At 47.6% G+C, this 24,197-nt stretch overlaps 1 protein-coding gene across 1 annotated transcript in view; it reads right to left on the bottom strand.

Annotated features, from left to right (window-relative positions):
- Window positions 1-1,145: 1,145 nt before the first annotated feature.
- The window catches only part of LOC144768156 (uncharacterized), an 87,907-nt gene continuing 64,855 nt past the window's right edge, over window positions 1,146-24,197 (bottom strand). Inside the window, 2 exon segments of the mRNA XM_078651608.1 lie at window positions 1,146-3,551; window positions 3,582-3,922. Coding sequence (XP_078507734.1) covers window positions 2,769-3,551; window positions 3,582-3,922 — 1,124 coding nt within the window. The 3' untranslated portion in view covers window positions 1,146-2,768.

The following is a 24,197-nucleotide window of genomic DNA, read 5'->3' as shown; positions in this document are numbered from 1 at the left end:
GTTGCATACTAAACTACTACACAACATTTGGAAACACAAATCCTCTTGGGTAAAGCAGGATGAAATTATGTGTCAAGTATCCAGTGTATTTAGTTTTAGGTGGACTGGTAATGGTGAGCCGCAACACAGTGAACATGAAATGCAAAGTGCAAAGAGCTAAAGAAAGAAAGTGCTTGCAGCTACAAACAAAAAAGTTTAGGCGATCCTCTAAACCAAAATGTTTGTTGATCCTCAGTTACAATTGGCAAACATACAGCATTGTTCCTGTGTCTTAGTAAGGATGTAAGGTAGCGCAGATGGTTAAGCATCCACTTTAAGAATGGAAAACAAATATTTTCAAGAGCAGGCAGCTATCCCACGGACCCCACTGTCTACTCTTAAAAACTTTAACGATAAAGCTTATTTTTTTTCTTTTTAAATGCATCCTATCACCCTTTAAGGAAAATGGGCAACCTTAAAAAAAATGTAAAAAACAATCATAGACTTGGTGGTCTGCTGACCTCAGCAGGCTGCCATCTCTGTGATGGCTGTGATTCCTAATGGGTCTCAAACTGCGACCTACCTCACTAATATGCATGAGGTAGGTCTATTTGTCACTCGCTAGCAATCGCTAATGAAACTCAAAAGAGTTTCATACATTTCATACATTAGGAATTCCGATTTCCAAATTGTGACTCATAGAGAATCGCAAATAGGAAATCGATATTCCTGATGCTAGTACATCCTGCCTTAAGTCTTGTTGTATTTTGCATTCTTCGAATGAGAAAAGCAAAAAAGGGCTGGGATGAAAAAAAGAAATAAAAAATCAGTCTGGACACAATACTTACTGCTGACATGAGGTAAATCAAGTTATACCTGGCGGCACTCATGGATACGGGGCTGCTCAGTGGGTTAGCTGATTTCCAGTTGGTTGGGGCAGCACTCTTCACCACCGAAGCCTGAGCGCTGTTGAGCTTACAGAGTGACATAAAAATAAATGTGCGCCCTATAGGAGGGGATCTTAAATGCACAGAATGCTGACTCGAACCCAATGTAATACAAGATACAGCAGGATTTATTTAGGAAAAGATGTCTAAATACATCTGCAATAAACAAAGTTCAACTATTACCTCTTAATCGTTTATGGTAAAAGGTATGATGGGTAGGTAAAAGATCCCACGTTTCTTTCTGCAGCTCCAATGGTAATCATGCACCACAAAGAGCGAGCAGTACCTGGGCTGAAGATGGAAGCAAGTCCGTTCCGCAAGGCGAGTAACGCTGCAGAGGGACATCAGGCTTCGATTTGTTGGCACTTTGGCATCTGCAAATAGGGGGTTGTGCTGAGACCCCTAGCTGTGAGCTAAAAGTTGTTGTGACGTGTAAGTAGTAGTTTAGTGTGTGTTTTGTAAGACGTTGTGAGAGCGTTGCAGCTGTGCCCTCATGTAATGGCGTGAGAGAGGTGGTAAATGAATCCTATATTCGGTTGGTACAAAAGAATCAACTAGAAGTGAGAAAGACTCAGCACATTTTTAAAGAAATAACACGAGGATGTGATTGGTTACCGATCATATCTCCTTACATTCTTGTATGGCTGCTCGCAATCACGCTTCACAGGTGACCAGAGCTGCAATTACAGAGCCCAAGTCTAGGCCAGAAAAATGACTCATCTGAATGATGCTGCCTCACTGGGGGCACATATGACTTAGCATGCTTGCGGCAGGGTCAGAAATAACTTCTCTAAATAAGTTTAGCACAGGCATACCATTATGCACTAAGTGCTTGTCTTTTGAACACTTTTAACTGGGACTCAAACATCAGTATGCCGTACATCATGCCCTTAAATACAAAACAATGCTACTTAGTGCATGGACTTTTAAAATAAATTAATCTGCAAGGTGCTGATCACGCCCGGAGAGCCACAGCTGCCTGTGAAGCCCTGCAGCCTCTCTCCGAAACTAGTGCAGCAAACGGCATGCGAAGAAGAAAGATGATGCACAACTTGTGTCCCTCGGCAATCCGATACACTGCAGTTTAAGAGGCACGCTGCAACGTTCTCCCCTCTTCCACGGTGGTATGTTGCTAGGCCCAAGATCTGCTCTCTGTGCTCCTTCAAGCAAAAGATCTTTTTTTCCACGCTGCTTGCTTTTTAAAAGCAAGAGCTGCAAATGGTGCCTCAGTGAGATGTTAAGTGTATGTGCTTTACAAGGGAGTTTGCGCACTCAGGATTATTACACTAAATGCAGGTACCCTACAGGGAACACTAGCCATTAGGCATTTTTGACTATAAGCCCTCGCTAAGTTACAACATTCCAGTAAAACTTACTTTGAGGTAAGTTTTGGGCAGGACAAAAGATTGTTACAGTGAAAATGGATCTATCTTGTTTGTATTAATTGGTGTTGTAGAAACTTTTGTTTTGAGTGAAGTTCCTGGCATAAACTGTGCAGTGAGAGGGTTCATTTTTTTTTATGCTGTTAAACATGTGCCATTCGATTAAAGCTCTTCTCACACCCAGTGCAGCGATGATGCTTCTCTCCTGTGTGTAATCTTTGGTAATGCAGTAGAGATGCCTTCAGAGTAAAGCTCTTCTTACACTTGGCCCAGTGGGAAGGCCTCTTTCGGGTGTGTTCTTTGATGCTGTAGAAGGACTGACCGGAATTATTTTTTGACTAAAGCTCTTTTCACACCCAGAGCAATAGTAAGGCTTTTCTGGTGTGCATTTCTTAGATGATGTCCAAAACTGGTCTTACCAGTAACGCTATTCTCACACAGTGCAGCGATAAGGCTTCTCTCATGTGTGTACTCTCTGATGCTGTATAAGGCCTCTGTTCTGGGAAAAGCGCTTTGAACACACAGTGCAGTGATAAGGTCTCTCTCCGGTGTGTTTTCTTTGGTGCTGTAGTAGATTTGCCTTTTGATTGAAGCTCTTCTCACACAAGGTGCAGCGATAAGGCTTTTCTCCTGTGTGTATGCGTTGATGCTGAAGAAGAGTTGTCTTTTGAGTGAAGCTCTTTGCACATACAGAGCAGTGATAAGGCCTCTCTCCACTGTGTGTTCTTTGATGCTGTACAAGGCTTCCCTTATAAGCAAAGCGCTTTGAACACACAGTGCAGTGATACAGCATCTCTCCTGTGTGTGTTCTTTGATGCTGTACAAGGGTCGCCTTCTGAGAAAAGCGTTTTGAACACACAGTGCAATGATGAAGTCTCTCTCCTGTGTGTACACTTTGATGCTGTACAAGGTGTCCCTTACGAGAAAAGCGCTTTGAACACACAGTGCAATGATGAAGTCTCTCTCCTGTGTGTACACTTTGATGCTGTACAAGGTGTCCCTTATGAGAAAAGCGCTTTGAACACACAGTGCAGTGATGCGGTCGCTCTTCGGTGTGTTTTCTTTGGTGCTGTAGTAGATTTGCCTTATGGTTGAAGCTCTTCTCACACATAGTGCAGCGAAAAGGCATTTCTTCTGTGTGTATGCGTTGATGCTGAAAAATAATTTTCTTTTGAGTGAAGCTCTTGGAACATACAGTACAGTGATGAGGCCTCTCTCCTGTGTGTACGCTTTGATGAGGCCTCTTTCCTGTGTGTACACTTTGATGCCGTACAAGGCCTTCCTTATTAGCCAAGCGCTTGGAACACACTGTGCAGTGATAAGGCCTCTCTCCAGTGTGTGTTCTTTGATGCTGTAAAAAAGTTGCCTTTTGAGTGAAACACTTTTTACACGTTTCGCAGGGATATGGCCTGAGGCTGGTGTGTACTTTTTTGTGCCTCACTAGAAGTGTCTCATTGATAAATCCTTTCTCACACACATTACAAGCAAAGCGTCTCTCCCTCATGTGCATTCTGAGCCGTTTTCTTAAGTAGATATTTTGAATAAAATGTATCTTGCCTCCGGAACCTTTATGGCTTTCTTTCCCATTCATACTTTCTAGATGTGATTGTTGTGCTGCAAAATAGAAAAAACATTGAAAATTAAATGAAGAAAATATTTCTTGACAAAGCTGCATTGGTATAATATGGAGAAGTGAACAGTTACAATTTAGGGAAAATAAATGTATGTTCTAAGAAAAAGAATCACACTTCCCTTTGAGACACAAATGGAGGCTAGTCCTCCTACACAAAGTACGGTGACTTAGTTCTGCAGCAGGAGCATGCTGGGAAATCAAGTAATTCACAAGAACCACTGTTGGACATGGGGTTTCTGGTTGGCTAGGGTAGGCACCTAAGCCAGGCAGAATCCACCACTCTAGTCAGGGTAAGCCAGATACACACCCGAGATAACCTGCGCTCACCCTCTCATAGCTTGGCGCAGAGCAGTCAGGCTAGTTTAAAGAGGCAATGTGCAGAGCATTTGTGTAACACACTCGCGCAGCAACACAGTGAGTAAACCACAAAAGGGAATCCACTCAGGATTAAGTAAAAATAGATTCTATATTGTACATCAAACAAGACCAAAATTACTTAAATCACACCGTTAGTGCAAATAATGCAGGCTTGATAGAGAATAACACGAATTACTATGAAAACATAGGTTACAGCGCACCTGCGCTCCTATTACACTTCATCTGGTAACTGAAGAAACCAAACACAGGGTGCAGGAGCACCTTCTAAACGCTAAACAGTAATTGAGCTTGAGTCTTCCAGCAGTTCTCCTCTATGGACGGCCCTGCGCCATTCTAAAGGTCATCTCCAGAGCAGAGACAATGCTGAACAAGAAATGCCCCTCACGCTCTTGCGCATTTGGAGTCCGCCTTGGCTGCTTGATTCGCGTCTCTTTGCCCAAGGGAAACCAAGCCACCCGTGAAGGAGAGCAGGGCGGCTTTACCACTCTTCTGGACCCAACCCGCCTCACAGTACCTTTGTGGGTGCAGGGTCACTGTCCTCAAGGCATCTGTAACTTGCTAACAATGTTGTCATGTCTCGGGAGTGGGACCCGATGTTGGGAGCTTCAAGCTCAGTTTCCATCAGCATTCGTCGTTGAAATGCATACAACAGACATCCATTGATTACTCCAAGGAGGGTAGCCGCCTCATCATAAAATAAATACATTTACAGTGCTTTACCAAACATCCAGTCTTTCAACAAACTCATCAGTGGTCTTACCTGGTCTCTGGCATTCTTGGCTGAATATGTATCTTTAATTCACATGTGTCACTGGCTTAAACTTGACATTAGATCATATTTCTTTTCACCTTCTTGTAAATTCTTTTTCAAGGCTTCTTTCACTCCTTCACCGGCCATGTTTTTTAAGATACTTTATACTCTTTTTCATCTATTGCATCCATAAACTCTTCAAAAGTCTCTATCCATCCATCTATCGCCAATATTCTGTATTTTTGCAATATCAAACGCAGTTGGCGGTTTTAAGAATGCAGTAGCCGTGTATAGATTGGAGGACAGTAGTGCTCTCTCAGGCACTTCCTGTGGAACATGATCAGACAGAGCTTTTCTAGTGCCTCCTGATGTGCTGGCTTCGGGTCAGTCTTAATGACCTTTGGAGCTTGGATCTCGTCCTGGCTCTCCATCGGAGCTCTGTATGTTATGGTTGTCTAAGTAGTTGTTCTGGGCCCCTTATGCAGCAGCTTTGGTGGTGGGCCGCTTCATCTGGGGAAACTCGGCAAACCCAACCCCAACCCTCTTTCTGGGACTGCTCTCCAGCATGTTGTGAGACAATGATTTGTTGATGGTTTAGAGAAGGAGATAAATCTTTGTACACTACAAGTACATGAAAGCAGATAACACTGGTCGGTTTTGTGCTTAAATGTTTCTTTACGAACACCTGGTTAATCTCTGCTTCATAGCATATGAATTTCAGTGTAATGTGTACTGAACTATTTCTGTGTGCTTTCCTTGTCCACCGTTAGTGATGGCGCCATATATTTTATTAGAAGCTGTTTCGTTCAATTCGGGTCCAGCGACATGTAGACTTTCAATGTCACTGTTTTTATCTTTAAGCATTTTATGCAGGCTGGCACTGCGCTGAGACTCCACCAGTGCCAGCATCGATTCTGTACTTCAACTGAGGCACATGTGGCACGCACGAGCAGTGTGCTGGACCACGGCAAACTCTCTGGAAGAGGGCTCTCAGTGTACGGACTTCGTATCCCCTATATTGTCACCAGTTATAGTGTCCTGCCAGCCTAGGTACTCGCCAATAACCAAGCCACACAAGGAGAGTAGTTGAACACGTCTTGATTACACTGCGTGTACATCAGAACTCAACATTCTACGCCGGCCTTTATCTCATCCCTCCAGCGCTTAAGTCCTTACCGATGATATACCTTGGAAGTCACTCATGAAGTATCAATGGTACTACTGCAAGAATAAGCTTGTTAGTGGCACTTGAAGAAAACAGCTATTGAATTTGTTTGACTTGGCCCTCTCTACAGGCAGGGTCACCCCCAAACTGGTGCCTTCACCCTTCCTATTTTTGCTGAATTTGTTTCTGTGGCCTTAGGACTCTGAGCACTTTGGCTAACCAGTGCTAAAGTGCTTGTGCTCTCTCCCCTAAGCAAGGAAGAGCGGGTGGAAGAGGGAGAAATTAAGGGCAAGAAACGAGAGAAGAAAATGGAGAACGGGAGGAAGGTGGTATGGAGAGCTGAATACGAAAGGAAGAGAGAGAAAAGGGGGTGGACACAAGGAGACAAAAAAGGAGGAGAGAAACGAAGGGGGAACTAGAGAGGACGAGAGCAGCTGAAAGGGAAGGAGTGAAAAGCAGGGGTGCGGGCAGAGGGCAGACAGAGAACACAAAATGAAGGGGGGTGAAGACAGTAATTGCGAGAGATTCAAGATGAGAGAGGAAGGTGGACAGGGAGGGGAGGGGTGGAACGAGTGCGGACGGGAGAAGACAAAGCAGAGGAGGGACGAGAGAAGAAAGGGTTCAAAGAGTGGGGGTCTAGTTGGAAAGAAGGGATGAGGAGGGCGTGGGAGGTGAATGAGAGGAAAGTTCAGTTGAGGAAGAGGGTGGAGTTTGAGAGTGAGGAGTGCTGGAGTGGAGAGGGAGAGCGCAGGTTCCGGCAGAACACATGAGTGGAGACGAGTGAGTAGAGAGGAGTAAGGGAGGGCATGAGAAGGGTAGTGAGATTTATGGAGGGAAGGAGATGAAGAGGGAAGGGATGAAGAGGAGGGCTGCGGGTAGTCGTGATGAAAGGGCAAGAAGAAAAAAATGGGAGCAGGTGACAGCAGGGGAAAGGAGTGAGGGTCGTGGGTAGCATGGGGGAGGCTAATGCAGGAGGGGGAGGGGAGAGTAGTGGAGGAGGAGAAGGGATGGTAAGCAAGACAGGAAAAAGTTGAAAAGAAAGAGGAGTGTGGAGGGAACAACTTCTGGCCCTCCATCCACTGGCCAGAAATCTTGTTTTCATAGTTTGCCTCCTGCCCTCTCTGCACGGACCCCCAATGCTTCTAGGACCTGAAGAAAAAGTAACGTAGAAAATTGGACTGGAGAAAAAGGGCTGGTCTTCAGGCTTTTTCAAGAGCCATAGTCGCTTCTCGCACAGGAAGTCGGCTACAGAAGTGAGGAAAGCCCTGAGCGCTGCACGCAAACAAAACAATGCCCCTTGCAAGACACACTCAGACCTCTTCAGGGGCAAGCCCCGGTTCCTGGGGTGTTCTAGAGTGGAAAGGGGGGTTTGTGGAACCTTTTCCACAAACTTCTCCATTCACTGGATTGTATGTGCTCCTGTAAGGGAGACCTTGATGGGCTGTGGATTCCTTCAGGAATGTTGTTTCTGCTGAAGGAAGGCTGGTCTGATTTTCCCCCGCAGCACCCCGTTGCAGCGCAGTGAGCAGCAGGAATGAACACCCCAGCGAGACTGATCTGATCCTCCCCCGCGGCACCCCGTTGTAGAGAGGCGAGCAGCAGTGATGGACTCCAGAGCGAGGCTGGTCTGATTCTCCCCCTCAGCACCCAGTTGTAGCGCAGCAAGCAGCAGTGATGGACACCCCAGCAAGGCTGGTCTGATCCTCCCCCGCAGCACTCCGTTGTAGCACAGTGAGCAGCAGTGATGTACTCCCCAGCCAGGCTAGTCTGATCCTTCCCCCGCGGCACCCCATTGTAGAGAGGCAAGCAGCAGTGATGGACTCCAGAGCAAGGCTGGTCTGATTCTCCCCCGCAGTACCCCGTTGTAGCGCAGCGAGCAGCAGTGATGGACACCCCAGCAAGGCTGGTCTGATCCTTCCCTGCAGAACTCTGTTGTAGCACAGTGAGCAGCAGTGATGTACTCCCCAGCCAGGCTGATCTGATCCTCCCCCGCGGCACCCCGTTGTAGAGAGGCGAGCAGCAGTGATGGACTCCAGAGCGAGGCTGGTCTGATTCTCCCCCGCAGCACCCCGTTGTAGAGAGGCGAGCAGCAGTGATGGACACCCCAGCAAGGCTGGTCTGATCCTCCCCCGCAGCACTCTGTTGTAGCACAGTGGGCAGCAGTGATGGACACCCCAGCGAGGCTGGTCTGATCCTCCCCGGTAGCACGCCGTTGTAGCGCAGCAAGCAGCAGTGATGGACTCCCCACTGAGGCTGGTCTGATCCTCCCCCGCAGCGCCTCGTTGTAGCGAGGCGAGCAGCAGTGATGGACTCCCGAGCGAAGCAGAAGAGGGCCGCTGCAGATAAGACTCCAGTTAGCACCTCGCTGCCCCCGTGTCTCTAAGCCCAATTTTTCCTTCTGTTCCCTTCGCTGCCCTCGTGCCGCTCTGCCCGTTCTGCCTTCTGTTCATAGCTGCCCCGGAAATTTCTGTATTCTTTATTTTGCCTCTGTGCCTCTCGTTTTTCCGGTATTTCTGTGCTTTTTTTGCCTTCTGTGCCACTCGTTTTTCCCTGGCGAGAGTAGAGGTGCAGGAGACGAGATCCCTGCACCGACGTGAATAAAACAGGATTCGAGTGGTCCTATGTGCCGGGTATTCCCGGGCATTTGTGCCCCGTAAATACCTTGCTGTCCGTGAGTTGGAGAGTAGAGACAGTTTCCAAACACAGCGTGTGCTAAAGTACGGGCTGTGTTTGGAAACTGACTACGCTTTTGTTAGTAAAACACGGGGCAGACTGTGGCCTTTTGTTTAAGTATTACTGTTAATCAGAGCCTGTGAATGAAGGGGCTCTGATTAACAGCAATACTTGAACAAAAGGCCACAGTCTGCCCCGCGCTCTCACATAGCCACAAGCCCCACCAGCCCCCCCGCCTCCTTACCTGCACTCCACACGACCGCTCCGCCGCCACCGCATGGAAAAGTGCCTCATGTTCGCGCCACTCGCTTCTTTAAAGCGGCCGGCGGCGCGACTCTCTCGCGCGATGTCCTGACTGTGTGCGCGCTCCACACGAGGCGGTGTGCGCTGACGTCAGGGGAGGTGCACGCGCGCGCCCTAGAGGGAACGGTGGATCTTACCCTTGTCCTGATGAAGCCGAAAGGAATCACTGGCTGAAACGCGACCGTGACTGCATCAACATATTTACGAGGAGTCCCATTATTTTGATTTCTGTTGAAAAGGAAAGCGCCTATAGAATAATTAGACTAGATGTGTATTTGCTCTGGTGCAAAAGGGATTTCCTCAGAGTGTACCACTCGGAGTAAGGAGTGTACATTCCGATCGTTTTTGCTCTCAGTAAGGGTGTTTTTGTACTTTTTGTATATGTTGTATATATTGGGTATATGTATTGTATCATATATATGAATGTGATTTATATGTTCATGTCTTGTATATATTATGTTTACACATGAGGAAACTGATTTGATTTGTTTGTGCTCAACCCCGTCATTTGACACATATATGAGTTAGAATCATGGATATGCAGAATTTTCAAAAAATAATTGAAAAATCAGGGTATTTAATGGTACCTTGAATGAAAATAAATGTTGGATTGGTCCCTCTGTACCTTCTTTTTCTTTATATACATATTTGATGTTTTATGCCCAGGTATAGGAGGGTGATTTGGGCATAACCCCCCTTTTGTCTGTATCTAATCCTCCCCCGCAGCACCCCGTTGTAGCACAGCGAGCAGCAGTGATGGACACCCCAGCAAGGCTGGTCAGATCCTCCAACGCAGCACCACGTTGTAGTACAGCGAGCAGCAGTGATGGACTCCCCAGCCAGGCTGGTCTGATCCTCCCCGGCAGCACCCCGTTGCAGCTCAGTGAGCAGCAGTGATGTACTCCCCAGCCAGGCTGGTCTGATCCTCCCCGGCAGCACCCCGTTGCAGCGCAGTGAGCAGCAGTGATGGACTCCCCAGCGAGGCTGGTCTGGTCCTCCCCGGCAGCACCCCGTTGTAGCGCAGCGAGCAGCAGTGATGGACTCCCCACCGAGGCTGGTCTGATCCTCCCCCGCAGCGCCTCGTTGTAGTGAGGCGAGTAGCAGTGATGGACTCCCCAGCGAGGCAGAAGAGGGCCGCTGCAGATAAGACTTCAGTTAGCACCCCCTCTTTCTCCTGGATCTTGATGGGGTGAACATCTGATGTCAGCACGTCCTTACTTACTATTTACTGATTTTGGAAGGGGCAGAAACACCATTCTGCTATGGTATTCATCATATAAGAAAGAACTCATGGGCAGGCTGCATAGATAGCGGTCTTTAGTGTAAACAGTGCTTTGTCTCCCTGTATCTGTGATTGATGGGCGGTTGCTCAGAGTGTGAGACCCCTACATACGTATGTGTAGAACTAGTGCAAGCAACCTTATAAACTCGGAGTAATTCTAGATGAAACGTGGGCAGAGTGTAGGGGAGAGTGGGCAGCATGCTTAGCTTTAAAGTAAAAAAAGACAAAAAAACTAACGGCACGGCTGAAGCAGCGAAAGGAGAGTGGGTTGTTTAGAGTGCAGCTTCTACAGCATGCGGCGGATGGGGGGAGGGTTGATAACGCAAGGCGGAAGGGAGAAGCCAAACTAAGCAAGCAGTGACTGGCGTAAAGAAAGCTTTTGAAAAAGAGTTCTTGCAAACAGCACATAAAGTACGTAGCTTATGGAAACTGTAATTGGCAGGTGATCCTCACCCTTAAACAGAAATGAGGTTTCGGCTGCAGGAATGAATTAGGAGGCAGGAAAGAAGACTGGCACTGCACTAAGCCCTCAGTGAGCAGCAGGCGGGAATAGAGCAGTAGTATTGATTACAGGAGGTCTTGCAGACAGCGCATGCGGTCTGCCTAGGCTCGACCTAAAAATGGCATGTATGGACGCATGCGGAGCGGTCGTCGAAAGAGAAATGTCTTGTATCCATGCAAGTAAAAGTCTAAAAACAATTAATGCAATGCTATAGAACAAAAAATTATCCCCAACTGTGGTATCAACACAGTGTGTGATCATATCAGTTCTCAAAAAATGGACAGCAGCTAGCTGGCTAGCCTAAAACATACCTGGCATGCAACAGCGTGACACACCCAATCTAATGTTTGAACAGGAGGTAAAAAAAATGTGCGTAGACTGATTGCAACAAACTCTTTACCTTGGACTTCTGTTCATTTTATACTAGTATGCCCAAATCTGAGGGATTGCCGCCATACAGCATTTTTTGGATATCGGATACACCCCTTTACTTGGGCATTCTGAAATGCTAACAGATTTGATCACTGGTGTTTTGGATAACAATGACTTTCTCCGGGGAGTAGTATGATTTTATAGCAAGTTGCAATAACAGCACGGCCAGAGTATCTGGCACAATCTGTTTTAGGATTTCACCCGATGCACTTGGCTCTTCACAGGGTATCCTTCAGGATCACAATGGTGTTCTTCTTGTTATGTCTGGTGATGGTGACTCAACAGCTGCATTTGTTATCCCTATGTCGTTGTTACAATTGTGTAAGATACTTTATATATCCTGCTGCAGCCTTAAAAAAGTCTCTATGGCGAAACACCTGCCGGCTGCTTGTCTGTAATGGATTTTACGTCTCAGACGCAAGAAAGGTGAATAATTGTGAAAACAATAAGTCACAACAAACAACTTCTTTATTGGCCGCACGACATGGCCATTGGACTTCTCTGAGTGCTTCGGTATTCCTCTGCTCATTTGGAAGCGAGGAGTTGGCAGGATAGGCCTCTTTAACTTAACGAGGGGGAGCAGCTGTCACTTACCATAGTTGCAAATCACAAAGGCTCTGCATGAGCACTCTAACAAAGGAGTTATTACTGGACTTTTGTGACTCCAGACAAGCTGGACCCAGGGCAAGGAGGTAGGGGATGTCCGACAACTCATGGCCATGGACATGGAAGTCTCTAGAAACTCCTATTTCAAAGTGGGCACCAGGTATAAATATTGGACGCCAGACCGCAAAAGAATAAATTTGGTTCCAGTGCCACCTACTGTCCCTTCTAATACTTCATGCCAGTAAAAACAACTCTCAACAAAGTCCCACAAAATTATAGTGTCAGAGACAATTTACATCACTGACATCTCGCCGGGAAAATTAACCCTCAACCAAGTTCCACAATACTTAAGTGTAAGATGCTATCTTGCACAAATACTAAGCCTTTATGTCTACACTCGTATTCTATGTCTATATCTTGATTGTTGTGCCCATCTTAGGAAAATATTGTTATCTTGTACATATACAGTTATCTCAAGTTGATGCTGCTTCCTATCCTACCTTGTGCGTATAGCAGTGACCATGCCTTTGTGATATCTACTAGTCCATGCTCAGTCAATCAATCATAGCATTTATAAAGCACACTACATACCTGTGAGGGTCTCAAGGTGCTGGAGGGGGTGGGGGGGGGGGGGGAGGACGCTGCTACTGTTCGTAGAGCCAGGTATTGAGGAGTCTCCTGAAGGTTAGGAGGTCTTCGGTCTGCCACAGGCGGATGGGGAGGTTCCATGTCTTGGCGGCGAGGTGGGAGCATGATCTGCCACGGCGGTCATTCTTCGGATGCGGGGGACGCTGGCAAGGGCGCGGTCTGCAGGGCTGAGCTGGCGGGTGGGGGTGTAGAGGCTGAGTCGGCTGTTGAGGTATGCTGGTCCGGTGTTGTGGAGTGCCTTGTGTGTGTGGGTGAGGAGCTTGAAGGTTATCCTCTTGTTGATGCAGAGCCAGTGAAGGCCTCGCAGGTGGGGTGTGATGTGGCTTCATCGAGGGATGTCAAGGATCAGGCGTGTGGAGGTGTTCTGGATGCGTTGGAGCCGTTTCAGGAGTTTGGCCGGGGCTCCTGCATAGAATGCATTCCCGTAGTCCAGTCTACTGTTGACAAGGGCCTGGGTGACCGTCATTCTAGTTTCAGTGGGGATCCACTTGAAGATCCTGCGAAGCATCCGGAGGGTGTTGAAGCAGGAGGAGGAGATGGCGTTGACCTTCTTCGTCATGGAGAGGGTGGAGTTGAGGATGACCCCTAGGTAGCGTGCATGGTCGGTGGGTGTAGGGGGTGCTCCTAGTGCAATCGGCCACCAGGAGTCGTCCCAAGCAGAGGGGGTGGATCCGAGGATGAGGACCTCCATCTTGTCCGAGTTCAGCTTCAGTCGGCTGTTTCTCATCCAGTCGACAACGGCCTTCATTTCTTCTTGGAGGTTGGTTTTGGTGGTGTGTGGGTCTTTGGTGAGTGAGATGATCAGCTGGGTGTCGTGGGCATAGGAGATGATGTTGAGGTTGTGCCGTCGTGCGACGTGGGTGAGCGGTGCCATGTGGGATGAGCTTTGTGGTACGCCGCAGATGTCTCGGTGGCTTTGGAGCGGAAGGGGGGAGGCGGACGCTCTGAGTTCTGCCAGAGAGGAGTACCAAAAGGCTCTACCCTAGCACCCACACTATTCAACCTATATGTCGAACCACTTACCGATCTACTACAGCAGGCGAACATCCTACCACATGTATGCGGACAACACTCAACTTTACATTAAGATCACCTCCATTGAAGAGATCCAATGGTTAGCGACTAACTTCTTCAAGGTAAACTCACAAAAAAATTAATTTCTTTTAATCTCCCCTCCCCCAATAACTCCCGGCAAACAAAGGAATGGACCAAAATTATCACTGCTCTGAACTGCACGCCAACGTTGGTGGACTCCACAATATCACTTGGAATCACACTGGATAAGAACCTTAAAATGCAAACTCACATCAACTTGATGGCTAAAAATGCCCGCTTTCACCTCAGCTATCTCAGAAAAATGAAGCCATTCATCGGGAACCCAGACCTTGAAACTACAGTTCAGTCATTTGTCATATCGAGGCTGGAGTACGGATGTTCTACCCTCCCAGGGCTTCCCAAAATCTCTACCGCCCCTCTAAAAGCCTACCTTAAGACCGCAGCAAGACTCATAACAGGTTCTAGGAAATTTGACCACATATCGCCACACCTGAAGGAACTCAACTGGCTACCCTATGAAGCTCGTATTCACTTAAAGATGGCTTGCATCACTCACAAGGCGTTACACCACAACACCCCCAGTACCTAGCCCAAAACAGTACCTTATCTGGAGGAAACAGACATTCTAGGAGCGCAGATATTCTACTCCTGAACTCCTCGCGGTTCAATAAGACTAAAACATCCAACAGAGCCACTCCAGTGCTTGGTAGGTTTTCAGGGGTTCCTGTAAAAGGGTCTCTTGTCTGAATCTATTATTAAATCCACCACTGGCATCAGTGAGGATTTCTTAAGATGAGATGTTTGGTTCCAAACATAATATTTTTTTTTTACAGAATTTTATATAGTGCGAACTTGCCCCAAATCGGATATCAGAGCGCTTCACATAGCACCAGTTACATTACATGAGGACACACATTCATTTTTGGTAGGCACAGGGAGATTGAGTGATTTGCCCAGAATCACAGGATGTTCAGCGTCATTGCCGAGACTCGAACCCAGTTCTCCAGATTCGAAGTGGACTGCCCTAGCCGTTAGGCCAAATCCCCTTCTTAGAAATCAATGGATGACAGGTATCCACCACATCTATTCTTTATGGCGTCCCTGTTCAATTATAACATCCCCAAGTAGGTTTGACATTTATTTATTGTTTTATAAAGTTTTATCTAGCGCGAACAAGATCCCGAAGGATATCAGAGCGCTTTACAATAGGTTGGAAGAGAGGACAAACATGAAATGTACACAGCAATTTAAAAAAAAAAAACGATAAACAGTAAACAGTGGTACACGTATAGTGTATAGTATTATGCAGAAGAGACGATCCGTGACTGTTAGTTGTGCCATGGAGATAGAAACCAAGAACAACCACCTTTTGAGTGCCTCCACCATTGTAGGGGCATATCTGCTCAAGCCGATATGCCCACATATAGGATATAGTGCACCCTGCCTTAGGGCTCAAGGCCTGCAGTAGGGATGACTTACCTGTACCTTATGCGGTGTATGTGGGCATGTCGCATCTTTGTATTTCTCTGCACCAAAACACTCAGCCTGCAATGGCAGAGTGCATAGCCTTGGTGAGGGGTCCCTGGGTGGCACATTCAGTGCTGCAGCCCCAAAAGACCCTCTTCAGTACCCATGCCCTCGGCACCAGGGGTACCATATAATATTAGGAACTTACAGGGGCAACTGAAGTGGTGCCAATCGTGGTACAGTTTTAGGGAACGAGATCTGGTACCTGGTTAACAGGAACCTAGTGCACTTACAGTACAAAACTACATCAGAGATCCGCAGAAACATGGGGGCCTACCATGTCAAAAGTTGCACTTTCCCACACTTGCAAACTTGTGTATCCTTATTGGACATTGATAGAGTTTCAGACAAAGCACCAGGTCTCTGAAAATCACAAATGTCCATCAGGGCCAAGGCCAATTGAATGTTTTGCAGTCATTTGTCCAAGGTTTGCAGACCTCACGGGCCACGATGTGGGTCCCTTGCTCATTTTGCCACTGGATTCAAGCTAGCCTGGCTGATGACAGATGATTAGCCAGAAACTGGTCCCAGGATGCTTGTTTCCGGTCCAGGGAAGACATGGCTTGGCAGTTCAGGCTGGACTGTTCCCATGAGGCACAGGGTCAGACTGATTTGCATAAGGCCATGTCTGAACTGGGGTGGCGGAGTGAGCTAAAGAATGATGATGGATTAAACCCAGATCAGTTGACTGGGGGTGAGTGTTTGATTTGCTCAAGCACTCCCCTTTGGTATCACAATGTGGAACCCAGCTTCTGTCTTAAAATCAGTAAATTGTTTTCCAATTTTAACATTAGGTAGTTCCTGTGCCAGGAAGAGACAGGATGGCACCACATCTCCTTAGGGCTGTAGTAATGTTTCACGATGAGGGTGATGGAGCAAGGATTCGCACGTAAAGCGACTTGCTCGTACTCATGAACCTCGAATAGCGATAATAATTTAACCATCATGTTTGTTTTACTAAATTTGCATATTTTCACTTTACACGGGGTATTCGAGTGAAGCTTCCCTATGTGTTTACTAATCCTAATACGCTTGCTATCTAAGATGGCTGCTGCTAAGCGGGAATTTCTACTGCGCATGCGTCGGTCATACCCATGTGACGTGTGTGGAAAATTAGTACAGTTTGGTAAACATTATCTGCGCCATCTTGCCTTTTTCCCCGGTGCCACACTTTTTGTCGTGCGCACCCGCCATTTTAGGTGCCTCGATCAGAACAACCTTTTCGCAGGCCACTGGCCCCCCGGCATAGCCCTCCTCCCTCACGAAGCCCGCACTCTGACAACCCCCGCTCGCACATGCCTTGGGTCATAAACCCCTCTCCAACGCCGCTCTGCCTCAGAACCCCATCCTGTTCCCAGCGCGACACCTCCCTTCATTCCTTTCATGTTCCCAGGCCCTTTTGATGCAAACCCCTTTTCCTGTGTGCCCGTTTGTCTTCCTCGTTCCCAGGCCGACACCTAGCCCTGCCGATACTGTTTATTGCCCCTCCCCGTACAGTAGAAAGCTTCCCTCATCAAAGGACCCCCGAATTGATCAAAGCCCCCACCCTATGAGATCCGATCAAACCCCCACATTCCGTGAATCGGCGGAATGTCCAGCTGCGCGATAATCATCACCCGTTGTGACTAGGGTGGGGACTTCAACTGTAAATGTGTGTGGGAACGGGCTTGGAGCGGGGATTCCGAGAATGTCTTTCCGTACATCAAAGCATTGCCATGAATATGTAATAAAGCAATAAACCAGTGTATAAGAGGCCAGGCCTCAGAGATGCGGTTAGAGCACCTCGTGAAGATACCTGCAATCTGATCTGATGTGTTCTCCTCCGGAGAGAATAAACCTTGTTTCCTGCCTTCCCGTCTCCAGCGCCTGCCTCTTCATTAATTAATATTCTATGGGTTAAAGAGGCGATACAGCCGGGCAAATATCGATTGTCCAGTAACCTTAGATTCAACAATTGGCGTCCCAAGCGTGGGGCCCATCAGCGACTCGTGGATCCAGTGGGAGAGGTCCTGACGACAGAGTGAACGACTGCAACGATCGGGAGAGCTCTTGCCCAATAGATCCTCGTCTGGCAGCCGATCATCCGAACTTCACTAGTTCCGAACAGACCTCTCTCGAGTGATCTACGGTCCTGACTGGGAACCATTAGGAGTGCTGCGAGGAATACGAGGAAAAGAGGACGATCGGGCGCTGGATTCGGAAGACAAGAAACTGTCCATACGGTCCGGGTAAGGTCGTGTAAACACGACGAACTGCAAAATAATTGTTTAATTGTTCAGAAAATACTAGTATTACTCTTTGTTGACTTATTTGGAGATTCACTGTCTGCACACGGAGAAACAGTAGGCTCTTTCCCTTTTGCAAACAGTGAAGGATAGGTAACGCAGCCGTCGTGCCTATTTTTCTCCCCCACTGAATCGATTATTTATTAACGGTTTTCGGGAGATTCCCTCTCCCACACTGATTAACTGGGTTTTTTTGACCCCGAACTACCGTTCGCAGATCGTTTTCTGGAGATTCTCTGTCTGCAAACAGGAAATAACAGATTCCTCTTTACGGATAGTGAAAGGGTAGGGGACGCAGACTTTTGCGCCCCTACTTATTCTCCCCACTGAATTTATTTTATTTTATTGGTTGTTTTTGTTATTGGTTCATGAGGTATTCACTGCCTGCAAACAACGTAGAATAGAAATATTCTGTCTAGTCTTTGCACACAGTGATAAGATAGGCAGTGCTGACTTTTTGTCCCTCGTTGAGAGCCGTCATGTCTGTCTTCTCCCCACTGATTGATAGCTGGTTCAGCCCGGACCGTTTATTAGAGGTGGATCATCTAGCTCCGCTGGAAGGCACCCCTAATAAAGACATGTTCATAAACTATGGATTAGTTACCATAGCCTATAATACATTGTGGCACAGGTATACCAAAGAAAGTCAAGACAAACAGTGGCCACTGATAGGATCCTTCGATCTTGATAAAATAGAAACGTTAGAAATAGCCCTTCGTAACGATAAGACAACGCCTATTATGCTCGACAGTCTCGGTATGTGGCGCAAAGAAGCAATGTTACGAAAGAAAAGAGACGAAGACAGAGTAGATAAAGGAATATACCGACAGGACAACCCCAGGACACAACGACCCGAAAGTAATCCCCCGACACTACGCACAGGACGGCCAGACTTAGGGCAAGACCAATGTGCTTTTTGTAAATATGTCGGACACTGGAAAGCACAATGCCCGACTTTACTGAACGAGAGTAGGAACAGAGGACCGACAGGAATAGCAGTCCGGAAGAAAGGGAAAAAGCGCCAGACAAAGAAGAATCAGACTGACATGGTCAGGCCAGATAGAACCACCACGTTTGATTATGCCCGATGGCACAGATTTCGCCAGACCGATTCAGCGACATGTTCGAGTTTTCATAGATCGGACAATGTTAAGACGGGAACCCAGTCAAGCTCTAAATTAACAGACGGAAAAAGATAATTATGGCCAATAACTGTTTTATATTTGTCTTGGGTCTTTGTATGTCATACTTGTACTGTCTCCCCGTCTGAGTTTGTGTGTACGTGAGGCATGAATCTACGTCATCCCTCTGCATGTGCTTCCGTGTTACTTAACCTCTGTTACCAGAAACTTTAGCATGAAACAACCTGGAAAGAAAGAAATGGGAAAAAGAGATCCGTAGGCCACTGATGAACTTGAACTTTTATTTAACATAACGAACAAGAAATAAATAACAATACGTAATAATAAACACCTATTAATGCCCTAACAACAGAAAACGTTTGAAACAAGAACGATAAACTAGAAAATGAAAGTCAACAGAACATTCGCCCCCCCACTTTGGAACCTTCCAAAGTAGGGCAGGGTGACGGCTACGCCCAGCCGGCAGCAACCCATATAAGGCGGGCCCTGCTGCCAACAATCAGTCAGGAAATCATAACATAGGGTGGAGCCGGAGGAGAGACAGGGGCCAGCGGAGTCCGGCCGCAGCAGCCCTGGGTAGCTGCAGGTAGTCCCGCCACATGTCTCCCCGGTCCGGCCACGGTGGCGCGTGGGAATTTTAGGTAGTCCCGCCACATGTCCTCCCGGTCCGGCCACCAATGGCCAGGGACTGGGGCCAACTGGATCCGGCTGCAGCCGATAACCTAAGGGACCCGTTCATGGGGCCAAAGCCAGGGGCGTCCGGCCAACCTCCACCGGAAGCCCGGCCCAGAAACGGACAGGACACTTCTTTCCTTTTCCCCTCCGTGATAGCCGCAGCAACACGCCAGGCGCCACTTCTGTCATGAACAATGGCCGCGACAACTCTGGGCGGCGGGATGTCTTGTACATACCTCCACGAAAGTTAGTCCTGGTCGGGCTGGGAGGGAGAGGCGACGCGGACGAGCCTCCCCCACCTCCATGGATAGGAGGTCTCCCAGCCCCCGGCCCAGCGCCGAACTCCTCCAGCCAGGCGGTGGTGCCAGTACTTGCGCAGCACCGAACATGCGCCGCAGGTGGCCATACTTCCGCAGCCCTGGGCATGGGCCTTGTGGAGCACAGGGTGTGGAGAGACCATTGTGCATGCCCATGAAAGAGAGCGGCCTGGAGTGCACCGGGAGAAGGAGACGACGCAAACGAGTCTCCCTCGCCCCCCAGGTGGGGGCATCACAGCTGCACCCTAGCCGAACGTCCTGCTTCCACAACACGGAGTTCCATTCCCTATTTGTCCTCAGAAAGGCCTCTTCCACTCTTGCAGACTCGACGAGAGGGGACTGCTGCAGGGCCTCAAGATGGCGTCTGGGCCCCCTGGAAGGCGGGTCTAGACCGCTAGAGTAACTTTGACCAGCATTGTAACTCGGGCGCTCGCCCACCGGAGCACGAGCCCCCACCTCCGACAGCACCCCCACAGCCTTGAAGATTCTACAAAAGTCCCCGGCGGAGCCCTCGGCCCCTGCAGGCTTCCGGTAAGGAACAACTGCCTTAATCGCTAACGAAACAAACATGACATTGCCACTCTTTCTGTTAGCATGAATTCTTGAACTGCCGAAAAGGACTCTGGCCCAACTGCCGGTTGTAGGAAACATTTTTCCCTGATGCTACTTCCGGACTAACCCGGCCCCGCCCAAAATGGCGCCGGGGTCAATAGGAACTTACGAACACCTCGTGGTGTTTTCTTTCTTTTTGCTAATAAAAACTTGATGTTCTGAGACATGTACCTGATCCTTTGTACACTTGACGAGAAAGAAGGAGAGTTCATTCGACGAACATATAAAAGGATTCCGTTAAAAATGTTGATTACAAATGTACGATGTATTATATTTTTTATAGCTGATGTATAACCTCGCTTATGACGCACGTACACGGTATGCATATAGGAAATCTGATCGCAACTAGTCTGACTATGCTTCTAAATTATGAAATAAATGCCCTCGATCCCCCAACCAATTTATAGACGTTTTAGTTTCCTACGAGTGAATGAATAAACCTTTCTAATGTTTTTTAATGCTGCAAAATAACCCCCTACTGTACGCACTTTAGCCATTGCCCTGTCCGGCCAAGTACGACTGCACCTTCATAATCTGCATGCTGAATGATTTCGCAAAATAACGTTTTTTTCAAACTATGAACGGGTATTGCATGCTTTATTTAAAATATGGGGTCGGCGGGAGAGTTCTTTTCTGTGCACCCTACTCTGCTCTCTCTTTAAGGTTAATAGAAGATGGATGCCCAGCCCCGGATGGAGGATCGAATCTGAGACACGACACTCTACCGTCAAATATGCGACTGACTCAGGGACTCGCACATGGAGAAAGACCTCGACTTCCGGAGATGGGTAAAAGCGAAATGGTGTAAATAAAGGAATATAAAAGATGGGTAAAATGAAACGATGTAACTGACGGAATGTTATAAAAATACGACACTCAAAGGTACTAGGGAATAGAGTTGACCGAAGAACTGTTAAACCTTAAAACATCACAGCATTGGAAGAGGTTTAAGGACCCCGATAGCTAGATACATCTACCCACCAGATACCTCGCACTAGGTACCTCTGGTTTCCTTTTTAACGTTTCCCTGCACCCGACCTATAAGGACACACTGCCCCCCTCGACTCCAGAAACCATAGGAAAGACGAGTATGAGGTAAGTAAAGGACTCTCGAATCCATGTATTTGATATGTGCGAGTGTTGTCTCCCTCCTCCCCCCCTTTCCCCCCCCCCCTCTGCAGGTTACATCAGAGATCACAACCGAGGTGTGGCGAAGATCTGAAGCCTTGCCATGTCTGATACACGAAGCGGACTAGCGCCGCAAGGTGGCACCTAAGCACACCCACAAACTACTCGTGTAACAAACGAGCCAATAAATAGTAGGACTTGATGAAAAATGATCACCCTTAATCCATGTTGCACGAATGGATGCATGTCACGTATGTCTGAATCTATGAGAGAGTGTTTGTGTGTGACTGAAGCGTTGACTCAGCTGGTCAAAGGACCGAGAATGCAAGGAGTGCGACACAATGGTGCCCTTTTCCTTTTTCTCAATGCATGTCCCCCGTACCCGACCTAATGCTCGTCCGTCTCAAACTTCATGCTTTCAAAATCCTAACACAGACCCGTAAATGTCTCATGTTGTGCAACGCACTAAATAGCCTATCTTAATACACTGCCCCTTCCCCTGTCGCACGTGTACTATTTAGCCTGTTGTTGCACATCTCTCTCTCTCTCTCTCTCTCTCTCTCTCTCTCTCTCCTCTCTCTCTCTCTCTCTCTCTCTCTCTCACCCTCCTTCACACTCCCCCTCTTCCGAACGACTAGCACCTAAATTGGCAAACCGCCACCCCTAGCGCACCACCCAATTGGCTCCAAAATACCGCCAGTATTTGCTCAAAATTTATCCTAAATAAAAAAATCACCCTGACGCCGTGTCACTACCTCTCCTTTCTGCTAAAAATCGATGAAACCGAGATTTGGCCATTAGGGAAAGGACAGGTAAGACGACTGAGGCTCCCTAATCTGACCCGAAATAAGGGAACTACATGTCAGCGGCTTCTGTGTTATAAAAAGATGCCTCAGATAACGCGACCTTCCCCGTCCCGAATTGTCGCAATACCCAAACAGTAAAGGTGATCGAAACATCCTCATGTTCCCGGAACGCCCCCTGTTTCGTATCAGCTGCCCCAGACGAGAGTTATAAAACTGTCCCTCACCCCCGGTTGTAAGAGATAGGTCGATTTACGCCCTTACCACAGTTTTCTATGTCCCTAGTTGTTTTCCATAAAACCCCGGGTTTTTTTATTAAGTAGTCAGGTTGTAAGAGGCCATGTAGAAACTAGAACGATGTTTGCAAAATTAAGATTAGACCAAAGTGAAGAAATCGTTGCAATGAACCCTGTTGAAAGTAAAATGTTTAGCTGAAGGGCAGGATGCATCGATAGAATGAAAAATGTTTAGCCTATGTTCATCTCTCAGAAAGATACCTATCAGACCATGGTGATAGCACATTGCGTTTTTGATATAAAGCCCAGGAGAACGGTATAGCTTTGTAAGGCTCGTACTAGGAAGGTGGGTCTCCGTCAGAAGAACTGACGTAACTGTAATGCAATAAAAGGTACCAGATCTCGTACCATGACCGGGCAGAAAACACCATTGTATTCTCATTTACTTGGAGCTGGGAGAGAAATAGACTTATGTAATTACCTTCCTCTGCCAAATCTCTAAAGACTGTCTTTTTAAACTCATTTAAGGGTACGACTGTCGGAGGAAAGAAGGACCGGATGTGGGAGCACGTGGCCTGACTACAGACTATGGAACATCTGCGACATTGGCCAAGGCGAGACCGCGACAGAAAGGAGTTGCAGAACGAGGCACTATTTCCGACAAAATGAGAGGAAAGGGCTAACCTGATGCCCCTGCTCAATGTTCAAATGTGTGCCGAAAAGTCCCCGCTCTCTAAACTCGGTCATGAGCCCGCCTACCTGAAATTTTCCGTCCCCCTAGTCTGTTCCCGATCTGGCCCTGCTCCATCCCCTTTTTCCCCGACCTACCCTATGGACTACTTACTCACTCTTCTTCCACCTGAACTTTTTGACTATCGATTCCAAAGGACACAGGGTGAAAAGGACCTTTTTGACCAGGAAAGCAAGGAAAAGGTCATGCCCTGCAACGCGGAATCTAGAATAGAGCTGGACCCATAAGCTCCACCGCCGGTGCTCCACAGTGCCAACGGAAGACGAAAAAAAAATTAAAAAAAAATGCTGAGAACTCACTAACTTCGAACATTCCTTAATTATCGTTTCTACTATGTCTCATTTCTCTCCCGGCCACCATTGTATTGATTATGCTGCAACCAAAAATGGACAGAACTTGGATATGTAATAACCTATCAGTTCTCATTATGAAATGTACTCACTGCTCCCACTACAGAATCGCTTTTGTATTGCATTACTATGACTTTCCTGCGAACAAGTTTATCAATAGGCCCGTTTGTAATGTTTACGACTCCTTCACCTGGGTTCCTACTGCTTTTACTTATGACCGCCACAAAAGACATGATTAGGAAATAGGCCAGCAAGATGTCTTGGATATGTTAAAGGGAGGACTGTGGAAAATTAGTACGGTTTGGTAAACATTATCTGCGCCATCTTGCCTTTTTCCCCGATGCCACACTTTTTGTCGTGCGCACCCGCCATTTTAGGTGCCTCGATCAGAACAACCTTTTCGCAGGCCACTGGCCCCCCGGCATAGCCCTCCTCCCTCACGAAGCCCGCACTCTGACAACCCCCGCTCGCACATGCCTTGGGTCATAAACCCCTCTCCAACGCCGCTCTGCCTCAGAACCCCATCCTGTTCCCAGCGCGACACCTCCCTTCATTCCTTTCATGGTCCCAGGCCCTTTTGATGCAAACCCCTTTTCCTGTGTGCCCGTTTGTCTTCCTCGTTCCCAGGCCGACA

Source organism: Lissotriton helveticus, chromosome 1_1, assembly GCF_964261635.1.
Source record: "Lissotriton helveticus chromosome 1_1, aLisHel1.1, whole genome shotgun sequence".
NCBI classification, from domain to species: Eukaryota; Metazoa; Chordata; class Amphibia; order Caudata; family Salamandridae; genus Lissotriton; species Lissotriton helveticus.
Note: the sequence above shows the minus strand (reverse complement) of the source record. Positions and strands in the feature narration are given on the sequence as shown.